We start from the raw sequence: 22,443 nt of genomic DNA, 5'->3' as shown, positions 1-22,443 counted from the left end.
TCCTTTGTTTTATTGTCCACACTGCTGTAAGAAATATTTTCATACTTGACCATCTTGGCAATGAAGATTGCAGAAATATATTTTATGATCTACTCGCCTGCCCTGTTCATTGTCATTGGCAAATTCAGGGTGCATCTTTAAGGACAGCATAAGAACCTGAGAAGAGTATTCAGAAGTATTCTGAAACATAGCTATCTCCAGCTGCAAAGGCAGAGCATAGCCAACATGGCTAGCAGCCATAAATAGCTCTCTCCTTCTCCATGAATTTGTCTAATACTCCTTTAAAGCCATCTAGGTCGGTGGCCATCACTTCTTCCTGTGAGAGCAAGGTTCATAGTTTAACCAAACCCTGCATTAAGAAGTACTTTATTTTATCTGTCCTGAACCTCCCAGTATTCAGCTCCACTGGAAGCTTCAGTCATTCCTTCTTCCTAAAATCTCTCCTCTCTGGCTTTCAAGGCCAAGAGGCATTGTCCAAGTTCAAGTACATATTCCAGCCAGGCAAAAGCTATCATGAGCCACATAGAGATGGGGTTAGTCAGGCAAGAGGAGGAGTAGGAGGTGCTAAAGTCTGATAATCCCAAGGAAGGTCCTAGTGAGTTGGGACAGGCTCCAGACCCAAGAGGACTCAGAACTGTTAGAGAGAGCAGCTGTGAGTCCTAAGAATTCAGATTTGGATCCTGGCGAAGGACCAAACAGGATGTGGGGGAAGAGTCCAGCTATTGCATCATTAGACACTTCCAGTCAGGCTCCACTCATGCTGCAACTGCCTCTTCTGCTTCCTTCTGCCTATGAGTGGTCATCCTTAAGTTTGGTTTTGGGCCAGCACAAGTGCAAACAGACCCATGCAAGCCAAACCCACTTGGAGGAGTACCCATTTGCTTGCCCATCCTAAAGATGCCTCTCGCTTGCCACACTAGAGCTCTGACCAGCCCACTCTTTAAAAGTAAGGTGCAGGGGCATGTCACTCATTGGATCAAGATATTAGCTTTCCTAGCAATGCAATCCACCTGACATGCCTTTTAACCCTTGTCTTACTTACATACCATACTGATTTGAGCATTAAAGATTTTGGCAGAAACCATAACCCAAGTTTGGTACTGCTTGAGCCCTCTGCCCCCAAGCTCCTGAATCCTCCTCTTGTCCTGCCAGCCTTGCCCTGTTCTGGATGGCACCATGGGACCCATGACACACAACCACCCACTAGACTGGTTGCACATAAGAAGGGAAGTGTGTTGGTTCTGGCTGAGGGCATTTGGCAGTTGGTTGGTCAGTGTTCCATCCACTTTAATGAGCCTTTCTTATGAGCCTTTCATAGCCTTTCAAAGGAAACACATCCTCCTGGATTAGGCCATCAGTCAATTTATCCCCATCTTGCCTACTCTGTACTGACTGTCCAAAAGACCTGAGATGCAGGCCTTTCCCAGATCCTGTGGCATTTTGCATGCAAGGCACATGCTGCACCATTGAAGCACATCTCCTAAAACAAGGATGGGAAACCTGCAACCTCCAGAGGTTGCTGGACTGCAACACCTGATGATTTCTGACCATCGGGCATGTTGGCTGGAGCTGATGGGAGTTTGAGGATTCGCCTCCCATTACCCAAATACTCCTTTTGATTTCCCCCTCCTGTCTCATGTTATGTGTGATTGGGGGCAAGTGTGAGTTTAAATGAGGGATGAGGACATCTGTGGTCCTCCAGATGTTGCTGGATTGCAATGCACCATCATCCCTGCTGGTTCAGGGCTCATGTAGCTGGAGGACTACCCAGGTTCTCTACCCCTGCCCTAGAGTAGTCAGACCACATCATCTTCCACCCTTGAGACTTCAGTTCTCTGAGCACCCCTAGCAGGTACTTCTTTTGCTTTTTAAGTACAGTAATCAAATGAGTGAAAGATTGTCAGATTAGGAAAATGGGAAGTTGCCTTATGCCAAGTCAGCCTAATAGTAACATTAGCTCTATATTGTCTACACTGACTGGCAGCAGCTCTCCAGGATTTCAGGTAGGGTTCTCTCCTTGCCCTACTTAGAGATGCAGGGATTGAACTGAGAACCTTCCTCATTCAAAGCATGTGCTCTGCCTTCTGAGCAACAGCCCTTCCCCAAAACAACATAGGAAGTCATCTTTTGCCCAGTCAGTCCATTGTTCTCTCTAGATCAATAGTGTTTACACTGGTTTGCAGGGGCACTCCAGAGTTGGAGACATTCCCCGTCCTATCTGGAGATGATGGGTTTTGAACCTGGGACATACTTTGTGCAGAACACATGCTGTACCACTGAGCTATGACTGTTGACTGTGGGGTTGGGTTGCAGGAAAACTGTACTTGGATGCAGATGAAGTTGGCTCATGTGCCAAAGGAAGTAGACTTGCCGCTGTTTTAGGGAGAGCCTGTGAGCTGGATGGTCTAGCCTCTTGAGCTGGAGTGTATTTATGTGGTGGAGGTTTTGTTACTCAGCACTTTTACAATGACAGCTGTAGAAAAGAGTATGTTTTTTCTGATTTGCACACCACTACAAGGCCCTGTGCCTGGTATTCACAGAGAGGGGAGGGGAGGAAAACCCACATCAAACCACAACAAATGCTTAATTCTAAAGTCTTATGCATCGAAATGTAGTTTGATAATTAGATAGGAGAAGGGACACCATCACAGACAGAAACATCCAGCTTCTTTCTTTCTATCTCTATGTGTCTGTCTCATACAATATAATGCAATATAATAGTAAAAGGGACCCCTGACCATTAGGTCCAATCGTGGCCGACTCTGGGGTTGTGGCATGTATCTTGCTTTATTGGCCGAGGGAGCCAGTGTACAGCTTCCGGGTCATGTGGCCAGCATGACTAAGCCACGTCTGGTGAACCAGAGCAGCTCACAGAAACGCCGTTTACCTTCCCACCGGATCGGTACTTATTTATCTACTTGCACTTTGACATGCTTTCGAACTGCTAGGTTGACAGTAGCAGGAACTGAGCAATGGGAGCTCACCCCTTCACAGTGATTCGAACCACCAACCTTCTGATCGGCAAGTCCTAGGCTCTGCGATTTAACCCACAGTGCCACCTGCGTCCTTACTCACAAATAAGTCTCCCTATATCCTAAAAGACCAAAGGAACTACTTTCCAAAAACAAATGAATTATTTATGTCCTCACCATTTGAAACAATTGTTTTAGCCTTATGCAAATTCATGTTGATTCCAACTCAAGAGGAACTGGTTCTTCCTATCTGCAGCAGAAGCCTGTTGTAAGAATGCTGATTGGCTTGCCCTTGTGGCAGTCACAGTCACTTTCCCTCTGGCCTGCACTTCCCAGCTGGCTGTGCAGAGTGCTGACTGACTAGCCCTTGTGGCAATCACTGGGTCACCTTCCTTCCCCTTGTGCTTCTCAGTTGACTGTGCCGTCTTGGTTGGCTAGCCCTTGGGGAAATTGCAAAGCCACACTTCCTCCCTGCTTTCCAACCAACTGAGCAGAGTCCTAGTTGGCTGGCCTTTACCTTTGTGGCAATCAAGGAGCCTCCCTCCGCCTCAATGTTTTAATTTTAAAAAGGAGCTGTTTTAAAAGAAAGGCACCAAGTAACCATGCCAGGTGCCTGCTTGGTTTTTGAAGATAAACCTGGCCAGAGCATGAAGGAGAAGCAAAAATCTGCATTGAATTTGGATTCAGACACATATGTTCGTAGAGAACTGAATGAAGCAGGAGGCAGAGTTCACTCATTGGCTCCTGGAGGGCTGCTCCTGGAGGGCTGCACATTGGTGGCTGATGCCGATTGGGATTGTTAAGACAGACGGTAGGTGGAGCCCAACGGTAGGTGCAGCCAGAGCCAATGGCAGTCAGAGCTAACTCATTCTAGCTTTCCCCCCCATCCTCCTTCCCCCTGCAGAGTTCTGCAAGGGCAACACTTAAGACTGAGGATGAAGAAGCTGCCAGGCAATGCCACCTCCTGGACTGCTTGCAAGTAAGAAGGCATGTAGGCAGGAGCTGGTTGAGGAGACATTAAGGTTGGTGGGACAGGGCATCCATATATTGTTAAAGTAGTACTCTAAGAACATAAGAGAAGCCTGCTTGATCAGGCCAATGGCCCGTCTAGTCCAGCATCCTGTGCTCAGAGTGGGCAATCAGATGCCTCAGTAGAAAACCCACAAGAAGGATTTGGAGCACAAGAGTACTCTCGCCTCCTGTGGTTTCCAGCAACTGGCATCAACTTTGGTGGCCACCAGTCTCTCCTGTGGCAGTGAGTTTCATAGTTTCACTATGCACTGCATGAAGACATACTTTCTATATCTGTCTTGAACACACTCAGCTTGAACTAACACTCAGCTCCACTCTTTCCCAACTCGTCACACTGTCCATAAGAGCAGAGAAGGAGGGGAAGTCAGTATCCTCCCATCCACTTATCATCTAATCCACTTCACAAGAGAATGTCAAACTCTCTCTCTAGTTTATGCAGTGCATTTTATTTGGGTATTAACCATACTGGACGCATTAAAAATGGTTGTTGGTTTCCTCAGGCATTACTCACCGGGTATGAGAAAGTTCTGTTCTTTCGACACACAGCTCTGTTTGAAGTGAAAAATTGTTCTCTTGACCTTTCTTGAATGAGAAAGTGTGGTCAGAGCTGGTATTTGCTGCTTGTGCAGCTGTTTACAACAGCCGACGCCTCTTGCCCAGGAATCTCCAGTGAAAATATTGGGGGGGGGGGGTCTTAACACGGATCCAGAAGGCACAGGAAGGTCAGCAATAAGTTTTGGAGGGAGGATGGGGTAGACAGACGGGTGGATATGGGGCTTGATTTCAGCATTCCCAAAACTGGCAACCATCAGAGTATAGGAAATCCGTCACAACCATGGTCCTAGGACAGGGAGGTGGAAAATTGAGGTTTTCTCTCCATCTACTGTTGCCTGCTAACAGAGCATTTCATTATGGACCTGGCTCAGTTGAGAGTGGTTGAATCCAGCTTCCATAAATGAGATACTGCTGCTTTCCTGGCAGGACTTTTGCAACCATCATTAATCCACTCAGTCAGTATTCTGCCTGTGCTTCCACTCTTGGTCAGACACCCCTTTCCCAGCATGCAGATGTTACTGGAGGGTTCAGCTGTGAACTATGTTTTTCTCCCCTATGGGCATGGCAGTTTTGCTACTGCTATAACCACCTGTTTGATGGTGCCCGGACTGTATCGCCTGCATTTACCTATGCCATTGTGAAATACTACATTGTTAATTTTATTATTACATTTATATTCCCCTTTTCCATCAGGGAGCTCAAGGTAGCATGCACAGTTCTACCCCTCCCCAGTTTCATCCTCACAACAACCATACGCCATGCTGGCTGGGGCTGAAGGGAGCTGAAGTACAGCAACATCTGGAGGTTCCCAAGCCTTTGTTTATGAGTATTCCATGGCCATTGAACATGCCCAGTCCTCATCAGGCTGTTTCAAGAGTTCTCTCCTTTAGTTGCCCTCCCTCAGGCTGGTAAATTCCGGAAACACCCAAAGGGCCACAGGTTCCCCATCTCTGATTTAAATCCACTCACTTCCATGAGAGGTGGAATTTGCCACTGTGATTTGCTTCTCTCAAACTCCTTTCTCTGTTATTCTCTGCTACTGAGATCTAGCACATCATTTTATTTTGTTGGAGCACAAGCATCCTGTCCTTGCCTCAATGGACCAAAGGGTTGGATGTTCCTTCTCCAGAACTTCACCCTGTTTGCCAAGGAGCTGTGTGCAATTCAGCTGGCATCCGCCAGCTTGTGGATGTACATGGAAACTTGATCCTGCTCGCTTGTCCAAGTGGAAGCAAGCCATTATTTACACTTCATTCACAAGAATGGTCCCCACTAGGGCAATCTCAAGCAGGAAAAAGGAACAGATGACACAACTTCTTTTGAGCACAACAGATTTGCCTTCCAAAGTACCAGGCTTAAATAAACAGTGGCCTTGTGACATCCAATGTTAAATATAGCAACTGATTGCAAAATGTCCTCATGTACTGGGCAAGCTAGTACTTTCTGTTTGACCTGCGTATCTTTGTCAAACCTTATGGTTCCCCAAGTACCATTTGGGCCTCTGCAGTGGATTTAGAAAACAGGAACATAAAATAAGCCTTGTTGGATCAAACCAAACTGTTAAAGGGATAGAGACACAGCAACCCTCTAGAAATTGTTGGGTTGCCACTCCCATCATCCCTGACTTGTTCTCCATGTTGGCTGAAGCTTATGGGACTTGGAGTCCAACAACATCTGGAAAGCCACAGATTCTCCATCATTGACTTGGGCAGTACAGCAGCAGTGAGGAACATGTAAGGAAGGAGTAGTTTCCTTGCCATCCTGTGTTAATTGCAACCAGCACTGTTTCCATTCTGTTCCTGTTAGCTTCTGAAACCTTGCTGTCCAATATTACATAAATTAATGTAATTAATTATGCAATTAATTTCCAGCAGAAGGGAAATGTCATGAACAACACAGAAAATAAGGTAATTATTTGTGTGATATTTGTGGGCTAAAAAGAAAATCAATAGCAAATATTTGTTTACATGATTTCTGTTTCTGACCTCAGATGAACAAGCAGATTGTGGCAATTGCCACTCCTGTTCCTAATTGAATTCTCTGCCATCCCTAGCTCCACCTCCCATCATCCCCAAGCCATGCTGGCTGGGTTTGGTGGAAGTTGGAGAGCCCTTAATCACTATCCTTAATTGCTATGTCATGCATAGTGCATTTGTCAGAGTCTGGCCCTGCATAGCTGAAAGTTATGGCCCTCTGCTTGCTGTTGGACACAAATTCCCATCAGCCTCAGTCAGCATGGCTAATGGTCAAGAATGAGGGGAGTTCTAGTCCAGCAACATATGGAGGGTCCCAGTTTTCCCATCCCTGATCCAGTCCAATAACTTGTTTCCAACAGTTGCTAATATGTTCTACCATGTTTATGCCAAATCTGCTTGTGCAGGGACAAGAATTAAGACTCAAATGAACTGAAATCTGCAGCAAACTGGTGCATTCTTCAATGCTGGGACTCATTATTAGAAAGCCAGCAATCAAGAGGAACAGAATGCAGGGCCCAGTGAACATACGGAATATAGTAAAGGCACAGGGCAAGTGACAATCTGCTCATAGATTGTACAGTGGCAGAGTTGACTCCTAAAAAATAGTAACTTCCCTTGGGTCACCCTTTGTTTGGCAAGCTACATATGATTGCACATTTGCTTGTGAGCTGCTGATGTCATCCTCAGGACCAGAGTCAAAGAGAACGTGTTGGCTCAGAGAATTGGCTCAGTAGCTGAACAGGATGACCTTGTTCATAATACTGCGCAGGAGGCAGAATGGTTTCCAAATCTTTGCACCAAATCAACTTCTTTAGGCTGTATCCTGGGACTAAGCCCCGTTGAATACACAGGGACCCGCTGCTGAGTAATCATGCATAGGATTACACTGGTGAAACTGAAGTCTACGTAGTTGCTCCTGGACAAAGGAGGAGTGGAACTCCATATAAAATTGGCCCATTGGTTCAATGTGGAAAAGTCTCCTTTTGGCTGAGCCACAGCAGTCGCCTCCAGATGACCTGCTTATTGAGCATTCATCCTGATTTATTTACACAGACTTTGTAGGGAGGTCAGACAAGACTGGCTATTTATTGCGCTTTCATTATGATTTGTTTGTGGGGAGGTCATCTAAGGTTCCATCAAGCAACTGTGATCCATTACATTTCCTTATCACTTTTCTTACTGCAAAAAGTCCGAAATGGGGGTAGGGGTAGGGGAGCAGATTAGATGCACCAGAATGACAAATCAGCTTTCATTCTGTGAATTGAATTTGCTGGCATGTGATTGAATCTCACCTGAAAATAGCAACAGACTGGAAGCGCTCAGTGTCTGTGTGGATCAATAATTGGGGTTTTTATTTGTTTGTTTTCTTACTAGCATGGGAGGCAAATGCTTTTCCCCAAAAGTTAGCAATCACAATGAGGCTTGTATTTATTCCCCATCCCTTTAAATTGCTTGAGCTAAGAGACTTGCTCACTCCCCATTTGGGATGGCTTGGCAAGGATTGTTTGTCAAGTTGGTTGACAGATTGAGCTGCACACTTGAAGGACATCCAGAATGTGCTCAGTTGAAGCCAGCTTAAAATTCACATGATCCAGTTAGGGGTAGTTTAGGGATATGGTTCAGTTTCAATTTCAGTTTCTCTCGGTTTCTCAATCTCCCAGTATTAAATTCTCAACATTTGCACATCAGTTTGCTAATTCTTTTTTAAAAAATGTCCTCACCAACATTTTAGCCTGAATTTATTCTAATGTATATTTCCCCCCCCCCAAAGCAATTTCCTACGAAACTGTGAATTAAGTAGGGTTGCCTTTGAATGGAAATTATATTTCTCCCCGTCTTTATTTATCAGGTAGCCTTATTTACTATGGGCAGCCCCTATTTTCTACTCCCTGTCCTTGGTACATCTCTGCTTCCAGTTTATCTTCAGCCGTTTGTTTATTTCAGGGACATACACCCATCCCACTTCAATAAATTCCAAGGGTAGCTTACAATGATTTCAATTCACAATAAAAACTAATTAGATTGCAGACATTAAAACACCACAATGGAAAAGAACAACAGGAAAGCTGTTGGCAGGAACAGCAATAACTTAAAAGCAGCACAAAGCTCCCAAAAAACTTATGCCTTTGGGAGATGCCTTGCTAAATAGTTGATGTGACTTTCACAGAGATGTCCAGACTCTAGTAATTAACAGTGCTGTCCTATACATATAGGAACATAGAATGCTGTCTTAGAATGACTCAGACCATTGGTCTATCCAACTCAGTATTATCTACACTTACTGGCAGCAGCTCTCCAGGGTTTCAGGCAGAGAATCTTTCTCAGCCCTACCTAGAAACACTGGGGACTGAACCTGGGACCTTCTGCATGCAAAGCAGGTGCTCTGCCACTGAGCCGAAGCTGTTCCCTTGAAACTCTTAGTTGGTGGGCAAGCATGCATGGTATCACCAGAGCACATCCATGGGATTTCATGTGCATGATCACACACGGTCTCGCTGCACATGAAGTTAGTCACATTAGATATCGGCAAGAAATGCAGTGCTGCTTGCATTTTCATAAAAATGACACCACAGCCAATTCACCGTTATCAAACCAATAAACAAACAAAAATATATCCAACACTTCTCTGAATTTTGCAGTGCTCCAACCAAGAAATGTGAACAATAATGTATATATCAGTGGAAAGTGTGCACAGAAATGAAAAGAGATGGCAGAGGAGATGTGATAGCCTTCTTCAAATATCTGAAGGGCTGTCACATGGAAGACAGAGCAAGCTTGTTTTGTGAGGGTAGATGGAACCAATCAATTCAAATGTAAAGGAGATTCCAACTAAACATCAGGAAGAACTTTCTGAGGGGAATACCTGTTTGACAGTGGAATGGACAACCTCAGAAGGTGGTAGACTCTTCTTCATTGGAGGCATTTAAGCAGAGGTTTGATGGTCATCTGGAATTCTTCAGCAGTTATTCCTGCACTGCATGGGGCTGGACTAGATGAAATTAACATGCAGAAATGCATTGTATCAGGGGTGCCAACTTGAATAAAATATTGTGGTGGTCCGGGTAATTGATCACACGACACAGTGCATCCACACCATCTGAATGGGAATACCCCTTAACTTTGTGGGGACTCGGCTCCCTCAAATATTTTGTTGTGGGGGCTGAAGCCTCCACGGTCCGTAGGAGTTGGCTCCTATGCATTGTATTAAGGATAATGCTTTGCAAAATTGGGTATCTTCGTCAAAGCAGCAAACAAAAATGCATTTGTTAAGAGAAATGTGCACTCAAAGTGCTGGTAATCTTCAGGATTTTTTTATTTTTAAAATTTTTTGGCTGCAGTAATGCGGAGACCGGGATACATGATTGCAAAAAAGAAAAGAAAAGAGAGAAACAAGAAATTAGAATTGACAGATCTGCCCATTCCTAAGTCTTCCACAGGGGTGGAGAAGACAAGCAGCACTCTGCACTGGAATGCCTCCCTCTCACAGAACTTGAAGAAAGGGGGGCATTTCTCCAGCGGCAGAAGTGGTGGGTGCTGTCTTGGGCACCTCTGCAGCCTTAGGTAGCTGCTTCATCTCACCTCATGGGCAGGCTGGCTGTGCTTGCAGAACAGACATGTTGCAGGCTAGAATGGAAGCTTGCCTGCTTATTTATTTATTTGTGTATTTATTTCCTGCAATATGTACATCAGCAGTATGGTCTGCTGTTAACATTTTGAGACGTGCACATATTGTCACCCCACCCTCACCTCCCCCACCCCAGGCATGAAGTCGCATTGCATTGGAATTGGCTCCACGCGGGTCGGGGACACTTTGTATAGGGAGGGGGCAGTGGGAGAAAGAGCATGAGTTGTGCACAACTGCTATATCACTTTCCCTCTTCACCCGCACCCCACCCGGACACATTCCTGGGGCCTGTGGGGCGATAGAAAGAAAGCTCAGAGAGTAGGAGCTACTTTTTGTGGGGGGGGTGGGGGGGAGTGGAGAGAGTTGACATGTTGCCTTATCATTAGCAAATGCTGGGCTAAGTGAGTCAAAGGGAAACCTCATGGCATCCCCCTGGGGTTGGAAACATAATCTGTGCCTCCCTCTGCCCTCGTTCACTCTGTCTCCTGCTCTCCACACACACACGCCCGCCCGCCTGCCTCGCACACATACATACAGTGTGTGGGTGGAAGGAGGACAGGGCTGGATTTAGAACCCACTGAAAAGGCAGAGACAATGTTAGATGCCTCTAATTGAAAGCAGCTTTGGAGGGAGAAGTTTGATACAAGATGCCAGGAAAACAGACGCAGAGGCTTCCAGTTGAGAGGAGTAGAAGGCAAATTTGTCATCCGGCATCACATGGACAAGTAGGGAGAAAACCCTGTAAATCTTAGTTGCCCAGGAGTCCAAAGGGCCACTCATGATAACCTTCCTGAGTAATTGAGACCCTTCTCCCAATTTGGCACTCCTAGTGGTGCAGAGCCTAGGACTTGCCGATCAGAAGGTCGGCAGTTCGAATCCCTGCGATGGGATAAGCTCCCGTTGCTCGGTCCCTGCTCCTGCCAACCTAGCAGCTCAAAAGCATGTCAAAATGCTAGTAGATAAATAGGTACCGCTCCGGTGGGAAGGTAAATGGTGTTTCCATGCGCTGCTCTGGTTCTCCAGAAGCGGCTTAGTCATGCTGGCCACATGACCCGGAAGCTGTATGCCGGCTCCCTCGGCCAATAAAGCGAGATGAGTGCCGCAACCCCAGAGTCGGTCACGACTGGACCTAATGGTCAGGGGTCCCTTTACCTTTACCTTTAGTGGTGCAGCATTAAAACTGCTGGTGCATTTTTGCAGTGCTAAGCAGGGTCTGGTCTGGTTTCAAATTGGATGGGGAACAGTGTGTTGAGATTCCTGCACTGCAGGAGGTTGGACTAAATGACCATGGGTGTCCCTTCCAACTCTACAGTTCTGTGATTCTATGATCTACAAGGGCTGTAGCTCAGTGGCAGAACATCCACTTTGCATGTAGAAGGACCCAGGTTCAATCCCTGAAACCCTGGAGAGTGGCCGCCATATGGTGTAGGCAATACCTAGCAGAGGGTAAAAGAGAATGCATCCTTAATACAGTGTTAGGTTCTGCCCACTGCCTCATATGTGGTCAGCTGTATTTTTACCCTTGGATAAACAAGTGCCCCCATCGCTGGTAAGTGTAGGTAATGCTTCAGTAAAAATGTTCTGAGAACATCTGAGATAGGTAACAGTATTTATGGTATTCTTTCTGCTTGTTTGTTTGATTTCTGTACCATTGATTGTTTAATTAGCCAAAGGCCTGGGAGAAGAGTGATGTTTTTGCCTGGTGCCTAAAGATATGTAACAATGGTACCAGGTAAGCCTCCCTGCAGAGAGCATTTCATAAGTGGGGGGCCACCACAAAAAGGCCTATTCTAGTAAACATGTTATATAATTATGAGACTATCAATGGTCATAGCATTATTCCTGGCTATATTCTCCCTCCACTGTCAGAGGCACCATGGCTCTGAACACTGGTTGCTGGAAATCATAAGTGGGCAATTGTACTCATGTCCTGACCTAAGCATAACATTCAATCATTTCATGGAGAGAGAGAGAGACCAACTCTTGCAGTAAACAGCTTTTTCAACTCTACATCAGAGAATTTTGGACAACAGATAGAGATGTTTGTCTCTTCAAGGTTGCTTTGCATGCTTCTGGGCTGATTAAAGACCCTGGTTACCCTGTACCAAGTTAACAAGAAACATCCCCATGGTTCCAAGCCACTGTTTTAAGATATGTTAATTATCTTAATGACTTATAGGCTGATTCCTAGACCACAACCGGGGTGCTCCACCATCAATGATGAGGTGTCAACCAGCAAGATGGCACCCCATTTATAGGTTTTGGACAATGTTAGTCCTACTTAGAGTAGACCCACTGACGTTAATGGGCAAGTCTAATTTAGACCTTTTGATGTAGGTGAGTATCCTCTGAGTAAAACTAGGTTAGATGTGACCCACTTTGGAAGTTGAGCTCAGCAGATTCCACACCCATCCCTACCTGGGAAGGTTTGCTTTTCCAGTATTTCAGTGTCCCTAATTTTTCAGTATTTTGATCAGTGCCAGGGCAATTGGGAGCTGATATTTTAATTTTGAGCACCTTCACATGATCCAAACAACATCAAAACCATGGTTGTTGGTGGTAGATGAGCCTAACATTCTCCTTTCCCTACCTACCCCACAACAAACACTCTGTGAGGTGAGTGAGGCTGAGAGGCTTCAGAGAAGTGTGACTGGCCCAAGGTCACCCAGCAGCTGTATGGGAAGGAGCGGGGAAGCCAACCCAGTTCACCAGACTACGAGTCCACTGCTCTTAACCACTACACAACACTGGCTTGGCTCCCTCTTGGGTCGATTTTTGTTCTTAAAAAAGGATTGGACAGATTCTTAGAGGACACAGCTATCAATGGCTGCGAGTCATGATGACTATCATCTTCATTCACTGTTAGAGGCAGTATATCTCTGAATACAGGTGTGTATCTTTGAATATGTGCACAGCACATTTTGTTAGGGTGTGCACCATGTGAAATTCTTTTTTAAGGCAAACATTAACTGAATATATACTCATATTCAATCATAAAGGGGATTGTTTTTATTCATCCAATAAACTAAAGAAACTAAAACTTAACTATTTTTTAACGACTAACTAAACTTTGCTTTAAAAATACAAACTTAAAAAATGAGATACAAAATGCCAAATTTTTGCTCTAATGAAAACAGACAAAGATACAGTCAGTTTTTGTTATCTTTATATTTAACTAGATACAGTGGTACCTTTGGTTACATACTTAATTCATTCCAGACGTCCTTACTTAACCTGAAACTGTTCTTAACCTGAAGCACCACTTTAGCTAATGGGGCCTCCCGCTGCCACCGCGCAATTTCTTTTCTCATCCTGAAGCAAAGTTCTTAACCTGAGGTACTATTTCTAGGTTAGCAGAGTCTGTAATCTGAAGCTTATGTAACCTGAAGCGTATGTAACTCGAGGTACCACTGTAATGAGCTAACCCAAACTTGCCAGTTTAGGATTTCTTTATCTTCCTGTCCTAGAGAATGACTTCCTCCTTCTCACTTACTGCTACCACTGCAGCCCATTACTCTCTGCCCCGGCTGCTTCCAAAGACAGATGCAAGCAGAAGCTGCATATCTGTTTCAGACCCACACCACCCATTTCTTTTCCTGCCTGCATCTCTCTCTGCTTCCTCTCTCCCTTACAACTTTGCGTCTCCACTACCACTGCTTCCCCACAGGTTGTGGGAGCTGAGGGAGAAGGATTGCTACTTCATACTCTTTCCTCGTTGCCACAATCCCTCCTTTTTAAAAACATTAAGCTGTGCACATGCCTATGCTTCTGAAAAATCAGTTGCAGGGAATTTCAGATGAGCAGAGTGCTGTTGTGCTCAGGGTTTGCTTGTAGGTTCCCCAGAGGCATCTGACTGGCCACTGTGAGAACAGGATGGCCTAGATGGGTCATTGGCCTCCCCCAGCAGAGCGCTCCTTATGAGTATTCAGTTGAAATGGAGACACCAGTTTTGGGCAATACCTATTTTTGCCTTAACATGAAGTTGGTTGCTCCTTGTTGCTTTCCTTGCGTTACAGTTGCTTTGAGGGTGGATCTGGAGAATAAACCTCTTATTGGCTTCTAGCCACATTGGCTATGTTCTTCCTCCACTGCCAGAGTTGCTATGGAACACAAGTAGGGTAAGTGCTGTTGCACTCAGGTTCTGTGGGTGGGCTTCCCACAGGTACCTGGTTGGTCACTTTAAGAACAGGACGCTAGACTAGATGTGCTGTTGGCCTGATCTAGCAGGGCTTTCCTTATGTTCCTTTGACCTCCACTTTCCACAAGATGAAGAGTGATAAGGGTGGACATTAGTGTGTCCAACCCACTCTTGCTTCTTGTGTTTTGGTTTTACACACAGTAGAACACCTGTGTAGAACTGAAGTTATGAAGAAATCATTATTCCATGGTAAATAAGTCAGATGGTTCCAAATACCTCATGTTGGCAATTAATAACAGTGGCTTGCCTAACCACTGCTGGAAATGTCTAAACCAGACATATATGCAATGTGGCTATCTCAGGTTTGGGACTTGGCATTAATGGACAGATTGTCTGAAAGTTACAAGGGCAGACAATGACCAAACAAAAAGGCAATTTTCAGAAGAAATGATGTGACCTTATTAAAGAGTAACAAATCATAGAAACAAAGGAAGCTGCCTTCTACTGAGTCAGAGCCATGATGCACCAACAAAGTCAGGCAACAGTTCTCTAAGGTTTCAGACAGAGGTCTCCTCTGGTCTTACCTGGAGATGTTGGGAATTTAATCTGGGATGTTTTGCATGCAAAGGCAGATGCTATGGAAGGTAACAGGGCATGTGGGATTTGGTTAAATGTGAATGAAAAGTAAACTTTCAAAAAGGAGAAGGGGGTTATGAACAGAATAAAATTATGTCTTAGTATATAAGATGAGGAATGGGCTAAGATAATGAAAACTTGGGACATAATAATTAGAAAAACATAATTTGTAAGCATGGTTTGAAGATGGATTTGAATTTGCTGAATCAGATTGGAATAAAGAGGAACACAAAAAAGGGAGATGTGAGGAGGTCAGGATAGAGGGATAAGGAATTTTGTAACTGTTTAAAGTGGATTTTTCTTTTTTCTATTTTTCTTTTTTTGTTATGTATTTTTGTTTCTTGATTTTTCTGTGGATTTTAATTAATGGAATGATCTATGTGAAATGATGAATTCTTTGTTTTGTAAAACTTTAATAAATATTTATTTTAAAAAAAAACAAAGGCAGATGCTATGACACTGACTTGTAGCTTCCCATGGTACAGCCTTTCAGATCCAGAAACAGAACTTTAAAAAGGGCCCTACCAACCAGATTCTCCCCTCTGTGTTTTAAGATTTCTGCTTCTGGGTTGCAGACAGAACCCAGGAAAAATGCTGAGGTGGATTTTTTTTTGGGGGGGGGGAGTAGCAGCAGCAAAAATAAAAACATAGATATTTAAAATTATCAGAGCTTTCCTGAACCTCAACAATGGTTTGTTTTGGGTTTGGCTCAAGTTTTTTAGTGGAGGTTTGGGTCAGCTTTTAATATCGTTTCTCACTCATCCATTAAGCGACGCATGAACTATGCCAAACCCCAGCTCTCCCATTCCTTTCTGTGTTCTTGGGGGCCAAGTGGGTTTCAGAGAGAGAGAGAGGAGAGGAGAGGAGAGGAGAAGAGAAGAGAAGAGAAGAGAAAGGAAGAGAAGAGAAGAGAAGAGAAGAGAAAGGAAGAGAAGAGAAGAGAAGAGAAGAGAAGAGAAGAGAAGAGAAAGGAAGAGAAGAGAAGAGAAGAGTCACGCCACAATGTCCATAGAATTCCAGAAAGGCTGTCCATTTGTGTCAGCCATATAAACTGCAGATGTGGGTAAGATAAATCCCCTAACTGGATAGGTATTTAAGAAAGAAAGAAAGAAAGAAAGAAAGAAAGAAAGAAAGAAAGAAAGAAAGCATCCATTCTCCCCAATGAGAGGCAGCCTGCTGAAAATGCAAGAAAGGAGAATTGCAAAATGATACATGTCGAATTGCTGGAATGAATTTCAAATGCCAAAGATAGTTTATGTAAAGTCCTGCACTGTTGTAAAATGTAACCCTATCCACTGGCAAGCCTTGTTGAGGTTCGGTTCCAGTCAAGGTTTTCTTTTTCCTTCCTCCCGCTGCCTCCTTATTTTTAAACAAAACTGAAAAACTTCTTCCAGCCCATTAAAGTTGATTTATGTTTTGCCCGTAGATTCCTTTGCTCTCAGCCTTTGGGGATTCAAATTAGAGAAATCATTACCTCACTTTTGGCCAATCCAGCATCTCTGTTTCCAAATATGCGGAGCGCTACTTTTGCATTGCTTTAACTTTTTTCCTCCTGGACATAAGGGAACTATTCTTACTTGAGCCACTGTGGAACTCATTTGCCATCGACATCACCCCTGTCTTGAAAATATCCCCACGGAAGCTTCTCTGCTTACCATGTTTTCTTTAATACAAAAGTGTGAGAATACAGGAGGAAGCTTAGAAGCTGCAAAGCTGGAAATATCTGGGAGAAGCCTGAAGGGGAGCTGATGGGCAATGCCTTGGGCCAAGGGTGGGGAAGCCATGGACCTCCAGATGTTGCTGGACTGTAACTCCCACCATCATTGATCGTTGGCCATGCTGGCTGCTGGGACTGCTGGGAGTTGAAGTCCAACAACTAGAGGGACAGAGGAGGAAAACCTGTCTCCCTACATGCTTTGCCGGGCTCCACCTCCCATCATCCCTGACTACTGGTTATGCTGGCTTCTGGTGTTGGGTGGGAGTTACAGTCTAACCCAGGGGTTGGCAACCTGGTCCCTACTGCTCACTAGTGAGTGTTACAGGATTCTAAGTGGGCGGTAGGGGGTTCTATGGCACAAGCTGAATCCTCCTTCCATCAAGCACTGGTAGGCAGTAAGGAAATTTTGCCATCAAGAAAGATGCATTAGTGGGTGGTAGGTATAAAAAGGTTGACTACCTGAGGTCTAACCACAGATAAAAGGCAATAGCTTCCTCACCCATGCTTTCAGTGGTGCAAAAGTGCCACAAATAGACCTAGACAGGCAAGGCCCTTGCCTCATCCAGCTAGGGTAGCTGTAGTCCAGCCTGGATTACAGATCAGTTTCATAGATCTATGGACTGTGGCATTGTAGATGAGCGCTGAGCTTGGCCCCTACTGAAAAGTATCACCACCATCCACTGCTCACCACTGAGAAGCATCCGGGGATCTTGCAGGGAGGGCAGAAAATAACATTGTGGCCAGATAGGCCAGTAATGGGCCCCTTTGAACCCCTGAGGCCCTTGACCAATGCTTAATCTGGCCAACTGTTGGTGCCTGGCCTGTGGACAGGGGCAGGAAGACCAGAGGGGGCACTGGTTATACCACCAAGTTAGGCTTACATTCTCTCTTCTGAGACTGTCCTTTGCTTTACTACAACTCACCCTATTTACCATGGCTAGTCCACATTTGTTTGTTTGTTTATCCCCTGTTGCCTGGTAAATAAACTGTTTAACAGACTGCCTTTGTTGATGGTAGACTCACCTTGGTTAGAGGTTTTTGAGGAGAGACTGAATGGGCCATCTATCAGGGATGTTGTAGCGGCAGATTTTCTGCATCTGCTGGGTGCTGGACTAGATAAACACCTTCCAACTCTGTGATTCTGTTTATTTATGACATGTATATCATGCTTTTCCTCCAAGCACCTCAATTTCAGTGTATATGATTCCCCCCCCACTCTATTTTATCCTCACCACAGCCTGTCAGGTAGGTTAGACCGACAGAATAATGACTGGCCAAAAGTCCCCAGTGAGTTTCATGTCCAAATGGAGATTTGAACCTGAAGCTCACTAGCTCACAGCCCAGCAATCTATCCCCTACACCACACTGGCTCCATTTTTATTGTTTTGTGTTTGAGAGATGCTTTGTGCATTTGTTTTGCAACTCATTCCTCCATAATCTCCATAAACACCAGAAATAACTTTCTGAGAGTAAGAGCCATTCAGTAGTGGAACGGTCTCCCTCAGAAGGTGGTGGACTCTCCTTCCTTGGAGGTTTTTAATCTGAGGTTGGATGGCCCATCTATCATGGATGCTTTAGCTGAGATTCCTGCACTGCAGGGGGTTGGACTAGATGACCCTTGGGGTCCCTTTCAACTCTAAAATTCTGTGATAACCAGCTTTAGCTTAATTGTCTTACTCCCCCAACAAATATTAACCAAGAAATGTATAAAGAACTTATCCTTTTCTTATTGCACCACGGGAAGACAATCTGATGCACTCCAGATGCTTTGGACTACAGTTCCCATCATCCCTGACCATTGGCTGTTTTGACTGGGACTGATGGAGTTGTCCCCAATGTCTGAAGGGTGCCACATTGGCTACTCAAGAATTTTATAGACTTTACCATGACTTTTTATAGAGCTCAGTTCAACTTTATGCTGATTCTCCTTCTTCTTTTCTCTTAGGTGTGCCGAACCAAAGCGAATGACTTCAGTGATGGAATATCTCAGCATGCTTGGTACCCATGCGCTGCCAACAACACCCAGACTGTTTTCTGGCTCAAGGTAAGATATTGCATGGGGTGGGGAGAAAGAAGGAGAGAGAGAGAAAGAGAAACTATTCACTGAAGGTTTGTAAATTTTCCAAGTTACAAACAGATACAAAGTCCAGAAAAGGGAGGGGGGTTTGATACATTTTGATTTCTCAGTTTTCCATGCTTGCTCAATTTTTACATTTCTGCATAATTTCATTTTTTTAAAAAAGAAGCCTTCATGAAAATTCACCGTATTTCCCCCCCAAAAAATTCTCCTAAAATACACATCTTCGTGAGCAATTTTACCTGATGTGCTCTTCTTCGCCATCAATTGTCACTGGTATAGGGCCTCTGTAAACCATAATGTATACTGGCACACAATGTAAACTTTGTGGTGCCATTTACAATCAAGTGGTATAAATACACCATAGGTGCTATTTTCTCCAACACTTACATTTTTATGCACTTTTCTTCTCTGATGTACACATCTTGGTACTTTATTGGGCTGAGGAACTACATCCCCAAATCCTGGGAACTGCAAATTTTGAAGGACGGCTTGTGTCTCATTTGAGATATTGTTTTAAAAATTGCATGTTGGGTAGGGTTTACATTAAAATCTGAACCAAAACTATTTTTCTTCCATCCCGCACACTCATTACATACACATGTCTTTCCTTTCCCTATGCCCTATCTTCCTCCCAGAAACAGTTTCTCTATAGGTGGAACAACTTACTTTAGTGCAAACATTGTCATGTTCATAATGCATCTATTATCGCCCATGTGTCATAAATCAACAATCCATTGGCCTCAGACAAGACCAGTGTTGTTGGCAATCACAAGTTAGCTGGGAGAGTTGTTTTTGTGGTGGTGAGGCAGCTGGTTGTCCACTGTGAAACCTGGGTGCTGGAGTAGATGGGTCTTTGGCCTCATCCAGCAGGACTCTTCTTGCATTCTTCATAACAAAGAATGGAAGAAGAAAAAGAGAGGAAGAGGAGATGAAAGAGGGAGGGGGAAATAAGTTCATTTCCCTGTCAGCTATAAAGCATTTCCCTTAGTTAAGGCACACTTTGGCAATTCACTGGTCAAGAAGAAACAATATATTTTACCAAAAAAAAATGTAATTAAGAACTAACCCCCTCTAAGAAAATACACATATTTCTCATTTTGTAATGCAGGCATATTATCCTGAGATGGCAAGGACTGTACATGAGCAAATTGGGTTCAGATTACCTTAAGGACAACCATATAACCCAGCTTGATCACTGAGGTCTTCCAGAGAAATTCTGGCCTTAACCAGAATTTGGGCATTTGGTGTCATCAGTCCCATACTGTGGAACTCTCTCCCAACAGAAACTCAGCAGGAATCCTCACTTTTGATTTTCAGGCATCTCTTGAAGACTTTTGTTAATGCTGACAGGCTTATTCAGAAGTTTACAGTTTTCTGGGGTTGCCATTCATTTTAATGATGGTTCTATATTGCTTCTAAATGTTTTGTTTGATTGATTGCTTTTACATTGCTGTACACCTGTTGCTTTGTGGGAGAATGATATGCAATTGCATATGCATATATATATATATATATATATATATATATATATGCACACACACACATACACACACACACACAAACCTAGGACCTGTTAAAGAACATATTCACACAGTGCATAGTTACACAATAGAACTCACTCCTATCAGAGACAGGGATAGCCACCAACTTGGGTGAATTTAAAAGGGGATTAGACAAATTCATGGAGGAGGAGAGGACTATTGATGGCTCCTAGCCAGGATGGCTCCACAGTTGGAGGCAGTAATGCTTCTGAAAACCAGTTGCAGGAAGCCATAGAGGGGAGAGTTCTCTCATACTCAGGTCCTGCTTGCAGGTTTCCCAGAGGGATCTGCTTGACCGAGAACAGGATTTTGGATTAGATGGGCCATTGGCCTGATCAGGCATGCCTACCATGTTCTCAGCCACTGATCTATAATCCATCCCTACATACACTTTTAAGTGTCAGCCAGCAATTGTTTTGCTTCAAGAGGGGCCACACAGGAAACCAGCAAGTCCTGTATCTTGATGTTCTTCTTCCTTCTCTCTCCAGGCTTCCTTTTCACAACCAATGGTTGCTGCCGCCGTTATAATCCACTTGGTTGCAGATGGGACCGAAGATCTCGATCAGCAGGAGACCATTTCTGTTCAACTGGTTGACACCAAAGACCAGAGCCATGACCTTGGTAAGAATCCCTCTGCCTGTTTGGATATTGTCCTTCACCATAGGATAAAAAAGAAGTCCTGGTTGCACTATCATGAAAGCCATTGTTTCAGAGTGCTCCAGATAGTATTTTTACTTTTGTATGTTTTAAAGTATGGTTGAGAATTTTTTTTTTTTTTATGCTGTTTCATCCTTTGTAAACATCTTAGAGCAGGAGTCGGCAACCTAAGGCTCATGGGCCACAAGCGGCCCATGGGAGTTGTTTTACTGGCCCATGAGCCACCCCTGAACCGAGCTGCCCGCTTGGTGAGTCCCCGCGTGCTGCGCTAAAGCAGCACTGCGTGGCACAGGGAATTGCTTTTGTGGCACCAGAAATCACATCTGCACAGACGCATGCACTAGAAATTGCAGGCATGCCCACTCACGCTGTCCGCGATCCAGCCCACGGAGGGGGCTCCGTGGCAGTGAACCGGCCCAGGCAAGGTAAGCCTTGCCGGTGCCCTAGAAATCCCCCCCCTCAATCAAACGGCATATAAATTTAATAAAATAAACTGATTTGATTTGTAATATTTCTATGCTGCTTTTCATTCAAAAAAATTGCAAAATGGCTTACAAAGAATAAATAACATATTAAAGGTAAAGGGTAAAGGGACCCCTGGCCATTAGGTCCAGTCATGACCGACTCTGGGGTTGCGGCGCTCATCTCGCTTTAGTGGCCGAGGGAACCGGCGTACAGCTTTTGGGTCATGTGACGAACCAGAGCAGTGCACAGAAACGCTGTTTACCTTCCCGCCAGAGCGGTACCTATTTATCTACTTGCACTTTGACATGCTTTCGAACTGCTAGGTTGGCAGGAGCAGGGACCGAGCAACGGGAGCTCACCCCGTCGTGGGGATTCAAACTGCCGACCTTCTGATCGGCAAGTCCGAGGCTCAGTGGTTTAACCCACAGCGCCCCCCGCGTCCCTTAAATAACATATTAGAATGTCACAAAACAGCATAATCATATAGAATAATTAACAAATCATCAGTAAAACAATTACAATCTATAAAACACTATTAACGAAACAACTAGACCACTGTATTTTAATATTTTGTTGGAAGCCACCCAGAGTGGCTGGGGAAACCCAGCCAGATGGGCGGGGTATAAATAATAAATTATTATTATTATTATTATTATTATTATTATTATTATTATTATTACTATTATTATTATTATTACTACTACTACTACTAAATAAAGTAAATAAATGGGCATTCACTAAATATTTTAAGGGGTGTGCGAACACCCACAGAACCCTCCTTCATATTATTTCATGGGACTGGGGAAAGTTGGCAGTACTTTCTGCTGCTGTACTTTAGCTAGAATCTGAACATCACAGATGGTGGCTGGTAATCCACTGGGACGGAGAGGGTGGAAGGCAGAGGGACCTACGGCAGGTTGATTCAGACACATGAGCAGATGGAGCCAATTAATTCTAGCTTTGGCCCCATTCTCCTTCCTCTTGAAGGAACAAACACTGAGATAGAAAAGGAGCAGGGAGGTGGCAGGGAGGGCCATGCCTCATGTATG

At 44.4% G+C, this 22,443-nt stretch overlaps 1 protein-coding gene across 1 annotated transcript in view; it reads left to right on the top strand.

The window, feature by feature from the left end:
* PAPPA (pappalysin 1) overlaps positions 1-22,443 on the top strand; it is a 243,424-nt gene that overhangs the window by 145,165 nt on the left and 75,816 nt on the right. The window contains exons 11-12 of the mRNA XM_053373806.1: positions 18,597-18,695; positions 20,761-20,893. Of these exons, the coding sequence (XP_053229781.1) occupies positions 18,597-18,695; positions 20,761-20,893 (232 nt within the window). The remainder of the gene's footprint in view (positions 1-18,596; positions 18,696-20,760; positions 20,894-22,443) is intronic.

This window comes from Podarcis raffonei, chromosome Z (genome assembly GCF_027172205.1).
Source record: "Podarcis raffonei isolate rPodRaf1 chromosome Z, rPodRaf1.pri, whole genome shotgun sequence".
Lineage (NCBI taxonomy): Eukaryota > Metazoa > Chordata > Lepidosauria > Squamata > Lacertidae > Podarcis > Podarcis raffonei.
This window is presented reverse-complemented; position numbering and strand designations above follow the sequence as displayed.